Source organism: Glycine max, chromosome 17, assembly GCF_000004515.6.
Source record: "Glycine max cultivar Williams 82 chromosome 17, Glycine_max_v4.0, whole genome shotgun sequence".
Classification (NCBI taxonomy): domain Eukaryota; kingdom Viridiplantae; phylum Streptophyta; class Magnoliopsida; order Fabales; family Fabaceae; genus Glycine; species Glycine max.
This window is the reverse complement of record NC_038253.2, coordinates 37,567,757-37,574,961: the sequence shown is the minus strand read 5'-3', so window position 1 is coordinate 37,574,961 and position 7,205 is coordinate 37,567,757. Positions and strand designations below refer to the sequence as shown.

General features: G+C 29.9%; 1 protein-coding gene across 1 annotated transcript; it reads right to left on the bottom strand.

Moving 5' to 3' along the window:
- Nucleotides 1-1,889: 1,889 nt before the first annotated feature.
- LOC100809974 (transcription factor BEE 1) lies at nucleotides 1,890-3,741 on the bottom strand. The gene is made up of 6 exons (XM_003550199.3): nucleotides 3,342-3,741; nucleotides 2,878-3,000; nucleotides 2,642-2,707; nucleotides 2,477-2,545; nucleotides 2,227-2,304; nucleotides 1,890-1,982 (listed from the first exon to the last, which is right to left on the bottom strand). Exons 1-6 carry the CDS (start codon nucleotides 3,717-3,719, stop codon nucleotides 1,890-1,892), a joined length of 807 nt encoding a protein of 268 aa, XP_003550247.1. The 5' UTR covers nucleotides 3,720-3,741.
- Between the last annotated feature and the right edge of the window lie 3,464 nt (nucleotides 3,742-7,205).

Below are 7,205 nucleotides of genomic sequence, written 5' to 3'. Positions count from 1 at the left end.
TTAAAAACCAGTAATGATTAATGAGCATTATAGAAAATTAAATTAAATTTCAAAGCGTTGGTATATTTTATATATTTTTTAAATACCCATTTGTACATAATATTTAATAACTTGTGTTCTTCTAATTTTCTTCACCACAAATCAAAATATGTTGACTTACTCTTCAATTGTGAAAATGCAACATATAATTGACAATAAAAATATTAATTCGGAAAGAGCAACTTCAATATGGAATAAAAAATTTCCTTTCAACTTTTGCTTATAGTCATAACAAAACATAAAAAAAAAAAATGTGTGTAGAATTTTAATAGGGTCATATGATGAAATGATACAAAATTCATTCTTGGTAAGATGGAGAGTAGAGGTACAACGGAAATCATTACAAAACAACAAAAGCTATAATTAAGATAAGAGATCACATGTAATCATAATAGTGAAAATACAACCACAAAAGTAATTAAGCAACATTTAGAAAACCAAAATGAAATAAAATTTGTCCTTTTAACTTTTGTGCATAGTCATAACAAAACATTAAAAAAAAACTGTCTTTAGTCATATGATGAAATGATACAAAATTCATTCTTGGTAAGATGGAGAGTAGATAATGGAAATCATTACAAAACAACAAAAGCTATAATTACGATATGAGATCGCATGTATAGTAATCAAAATACAATCACAAAAGTAATTAAACAATTAGAAAATCCAAAGTGAAAGCATAAATATTTTTAAAAATTATTATTATTATTATTATTATTATATATATATATATGTTACCATAAATAGTATAGGCACCAAAAAGTATGGACAAATAGACACGTATGGAGAAAAAAAACCTAAAAATAGCATACATGTCAATGTCTAATAAAACAAACATTGTTACAATATATCATATTTAATGTCTTACAAAAAAAAATGAGGACATAGACAATAATTAAGCAAAAAGATAAATTAGTAAATTAAAAAAAATATATACACATCAATGTATCAATATTGAAGATGTGAATTAATTGGTGTAAAATTATTTTAACTTAATCAATAATCTCATTCAAATTCTGATATATAGTTATATTAAATATTTGAAGAAAAAAATTTACTCATGGCAGTGAATCCTACTGAAGAATGTCTTTGATAAAGGATATATGATCTATACTAAATATTACAAATTATAATGTATCAAATTTAACATTTCAACCCAAAAAAAATAAAAACAAACAAACACGACAATATTACCAGGAAAAATAAAATAAAGAAGAGACACGACAAAAAGTCTTTCTACCCGTATATATAAATGTGTTAAAAATATATCCCAAAATCATAAAAGGATATGCGCCTTTTCATTGCGGAAAAGGAAAGAATCCATTGAAGTGTACGTACGTAAATATATCCAGCAAGGTTCATCATGAATGAATAGTCATAGTATATATTATATAATTTCTGCTGAATAATAAGGTACAACACTTATTGGCTATGGCAAAACATATCAAACAAAAAAAATTAGGTTCAAGATTTTACATGTAAAGTGGCAATTAATTCCAATTATTGTTTGATTAATTAATAACTAGCCTAGAGTACTACTGCACATATATGCTTCAGTCGTAGACAGAAATACATGACATAAATTTTTTCTTGTTATTTATTTTTCCCGTATGATTGTTGTTATTTTGTGCTATGATTATTGGTGTATGTGTTTGGCAATATATTGTCAAATCTGCAAGTACTGCAACCAACCACTATTCCACAAAAAAAAAAATGAAATGTAGGTTTTTTCTATTTATTTATTAACTTTCATTTTCAAATTGATCTTTGTAGAAAGTAAAAGAGAAGATGAAATGTGATCTCATGTCTTGTAATATGGCTGCTGAGTTAAAACATATCCAAAACTGAAGTCAAAGGTGCCATGTTGGTTGAAGGAGAGAAACTCCTCCATGTCCTTCTCTTTTATACTTGCCTAACTCTTTTGCCTCGTATGCCCTTGATCTCTGCCATGCACAAATCAAATAAATAAATATAAGCTACCTTGAATTTGATCATCAAATGGCAACTAACTACAATATTTCATATATTCACCACTTCTCACAATAGTTTAAAACTTTACATAATTGGGAGGTTTCCATGCTCATCAATTAATTTCCACACAAAATGAGCAACCATTAAAATTTAAAACCTACATATAACTTTTTTTCCCTTTAAATGAGACCATGAAATTTTTTTTAAAGTAGGTACCTGCATTGTTTCAAAAGCATCTATCTCGGAATTGAAGTCATAAAAGGTACTTGCTGCTGTAAGCTCCAAAGAAAGGAACTGGGCAAGAAAAGTCAAACGTGAATTCGTATTAGTATGATGTGTGTTTGTATAATTGATTTAAGATCAAGTGAATTTATAGAATTGATTTTAAGTAACACGAGTTTTGTTTGGATACATATATTAGAAATCGGTCATCATCTTCTCTTCTTTTTGACTTTTACTCTCTTACCTCTACTTGATGCTGCAAGGATTGCACATAGTTTATGATTTCATCTAACATTACTGCCATACTCATTGTCTGCACCCATTAGTGAAAATTAAAACAAGAGTTTGGTTCATGAAGTTAGAATTAGACACAAACTGAAGCTTTTTAAATGAAAATTAATGTCTTTACCTTGTAACATCCTGGAACAATATTTTGTAAGTACCTTAATTTCTCATTGATTTTCCCTCTTCTAACCTGAACAACAATAAACGATACATAAATATGTGTTAGTCCACGTTCATCATAATCAAAGAGATAGACAATAGCTAAAGTGATTGAGTATATTTATATATTTGATTGTTTTATTATTTTTGCCTTGGCTTGAAGAAAGTGGAGTTAAGAATTATATATAGTTAAATACACACCCTTTCTGCTAAATTGTGACTATCAGTAGCTTGACCTCTTCTAGCCCTGGCATTAACCACTTCCTTTGCTTTCTCCTCTTCTTCTGTAACATTGTTTTTCAGTCTCTTTCCTCTTCCAGAACTCTGAAATTATTCACATAAAATAACATACTAAATTCAGTCTTGGTCTTGCATACAATTTTTTTTGTATTGACTATATAGGTATTCTCTACCAGAGACAATCCTATTCGAATAAGATAGGATCATTATAAGCATTAAAACTCTCCATTCGAGTTTTTAATCCACTATTTAACGTAATTGCATACTAAAGATTCAAATTCAAGATTTCTGGTTAAGTTAAAATAATCTCACACCCTATTGATCTACATGCTCCGTGGTCTCTTGCATACAATTTTAAACATAAATATCCAACACAAAGCATGCTGCATGGTGAAGAAAAGTGAACAATAGCAGAAGAAATTTACATGTTTGATCTTGCTTCCAGTCTCAGAAACTGCAGAAGTTGAATTAGCAAAACTGGTCTCAAGAAGATCCATTGATTTCCTCTTATTACCTTCATGGATCTCATTTTCTGCTTGGAAAATGGGGAGGGAAACAGGAGGTGCATTGTGGTTGACATGATGGAAGAGAAAAGGAAAATCTTCTTCCAAGTTTCCTGGAAACTCAGGTTCTTGGGGGCCCAAGAAGGTATCACAGGAGAAATAAGGCATCAAGTTTGAGTTGTCTAGCACATATAATTGGTTCATCCCTATGAATTGGTTTAGGAGTTCCATGCTTGGATCAATGTCTAAGAATGGAGATGATGAGGAAATGTTTTGCAAATTTTCTGTGAATTCAGCCATTTGTTTTTAAAATGACAGATTGATCACGAGTATAGGGTTTATGAGGTATTTTAACTGGAATTTGGATATTGAGGTTTACACTTGTTCTATTATTTATTTATAATGTGAAATTGTTGCTACATTGGTGATAGGGGCCATTCTGAAGTGTCCACGTGGCACCTCAATGCTTGTGTAGTTTTTTTGTTCCCCTGATAGTTGGCCCCTTGCACAGGGAAAAATGTCCAATATGAATAAGGGACCAACTTTTGTGAGAAAAGCACACCTAGTTTTGGAGCTTATAGACTTTTTAATTTGTGTTGTGGTATCATTCAATTTTTGGCTGTAGTGGGAATTGAAAAAAGTGCACTTGTTTAGTGCTGAAACATGGCCATGGTGCAGAATCTTCCAAAATATATGGCCTTTCTCCTTCCTTATTGTATGTGATTGAGCACCATAACTTGCATTCTTTTTTTTTCTTGTTTATCTTTTATGTTCAGACTTTATAAATAATGGAAAGTAATTTTAACCATTTCTTCGAACCCCCTAACTCACCTACGTGGCTGAATATTGATTCCCAAGTTTCTCAATTTGGCAACACAGATATACAAAGACATATATGTAATCTTTCTCGAGTTAAATAGAAGTAAGATTATTATAAAAAAAAACAATTTTGTTAATATTTAACATAAATATCATTAATTAAATTAAAATAATGTTACATCAAATCATAGATACATTAATTCAGAGACATGCAATAGTTTCTCCAACATTGGGTCAGTGAAGACTCATTTGATCATTAATGTTTCACTACTAAAAAATAGGTTTTCTACATCGATTCTAACGGCCTTTCTACATTGATTATGACGCGTGGTGGTAATCCGGGGTCGTTATCACAACATCGGTTTTATAACCGTCTTTGAAGGCCGGCTTTTCAACATCGGTTTAGACAACCGATGTAGAATGGGTAGCTTTCTACAGCGATTCTAAGGCTAAAACTGATGTCGAATGGGTAGATATCTACATCGGTTATCAGTCAACCGATGTAGAAAGTGAAAGATTTCTACATCGGTTATAGTTCAACCGATGTAGAATCTAGATATGGTACATGGCTACATCGGTTATCAATCAACCGATGTAGAAAATGAAAGCTTTTTACATTGCTTATCGTAAAACCGATGTAGTATGAGGAGATTTTCTACATCGTTTATCACCAAAACCGATGTAGTATGAGGATGTTTCTACATCGGTCTACAGTCAACCGATGTAGAATTTGAAGAGTTTTTACATCGTTTATCGCATAACCGATGTAGAATGAGGATATTTTCTACATCGTTTATAATTGAACTAATGTAGAATATGCTGATTTTTTTTTTTAATTTTTGGAAATTTATAAACTCAGGTTAAATTAGTACAAGAAAAGCTATGAATTGAAATACAGTACAAATAATGAAATTCAACAAAATATTGAAAAGCTATGAATTGATCTATCTTGCTCACTCCTTTTAAGAATGTTTGTACCAATGATGTAAAAAAAATAAAATAAAAAAGACTGAATTTCTTTTTGACAAGGCTCTAATTTAAATCATGCTCCAAAGTTCAGACAAAAGTTTGATCTGCTCAAACCTACTTCTCATGGAGATCTTTGATTTGTCTTTCCAAATCACCATCAAGAACAAGTTTCTTCCTTCTCCTTAGAGCAATTTGAGATTCATATTCCATCAATTGCTCCCCATTGTTATGTCCAAGTAAACCAAGTATCAGAAACTATAAAATCTCAAGTAAAATTTGATGTCAAGTTGTATACGTACTTATGATCATCTTTGTCACTGTTAGTGCCAGAGGTAGGTGCAAAGCCTTTAATAACATAAAGCTTGTCTGTACAGAAGAAAAAAACAAAAATAAGAGTAGATTCATTGCAGATAATTCTTTGCAATGATCAAGAATAATTATGAACCAATCAATCAAGAAACATAAATTGAAAATTGGTCCCACATCAAGTAACAGTCCAAGTAACTTACAGGATCTTCAAGTGTTGTAATTGAGACAGAAAATCGGGAACTTCATCCTTTCAGCTATTATTTGATAAAATCCCTGGAAAGCAAATAATTAAGTTGCCCCTTTAGATATATTTAAATCTTGACACATGTACCAAATGACATATTGATTGTTGACACATAATACAAAGCAAAAAAATAAATTAATTAAAATAAGAGGTTTTTTCTGCAGGTCTCATCATTATTGAATCAGGAAAAATAAAATAAAATAAACTCACAAATTCTCCAGCATGGTGAGATTTTAAATTGAAGGGTCTATCTTTCTTGACAATCCACTCGAAGATAAATTCCTGCATGTTTTACACACATCCACTTGAAGATAAATTCCTGTTTTACACGCCTAGTCATTATTATAGGTTAAATATGTTTTTATTTTTAATAAATATTTGATTTTTATATATATTTTTTAATAAATTTATGTTTTACATTAAATTTTTAGTAAAATAATAATTTTTATTTTTGATCTTTAACACTTATTTTTAATCCTTAATAAATTATATAATTTTGTATTTAATTCTTGATAATTTTTTTCATTTATTATTAGTTTGAGCTAAAATAAAATTTACTAATTTATTAGAGAACAAATAATGTGTTAATTTATCAAAAATTAAAACAAAATATTAAGAATAAATAAACAAAAGTATTGTTTTATTAAAAATTTAGTGTAAAACAAAAATTCATTACAATAAATATTTATGAAGGACAAAAATATATTTAAGCTTTTTATATATGTTATCATTTCAATTTTATAAAGTTATGATATTAAATTGTTAAACACGACTTACAAAGTTGTGATTCTTGGGGAGTCATTTCCGGGATAAGTACAATTCAGACCATCCCACAAGTAGTCTATAGGGGCGCATGGATTCATTGCAGAAGAAAGAAACAAAAATAAGAGTAGATTCATTGCAGATAATTCTTTGCAATGATCAAGAATAATTACGAACCAATCAATCAAGAAGCATAAATTGAAAATTGGTCCCACAATCTAAAAATGGTCATCTCAGTGCTTCAAAAAAATTTCCCAAAAGAAATAGAAAGTACAAAATCATACATAAAAGCTTAGAAGCAAAGTTTGAGGGTTTTATCTTACTTTTGATATCCTGTGTCCACACCTTTGTTGGGGATGAACCAATTTCTTCATCTCCCTGAGTGTTATTCCAATTGGCACTTTCTTTCTTCAAATGACCAAGCTCGCTCAACAAATATTCAGCATTGATGTAATGGCATTCCCTCCGAGTCTTCCAGAAAAGGAGTTCCACAAACAATAGTGGTTGCTTTTTCATTTTCTTTAGCATCTTTCTGACCAAACAAGTAGAGAAAAGGATCAAAATGTAGGGACACCAATGTTGAATTTATAGACACCTTGAATTTATAAGATATAAAGTAGAGAAAAGGATCAAAATGTAGTAAAATCTTAGTTGGTATGCTCATATTTACATCTGAATAACTA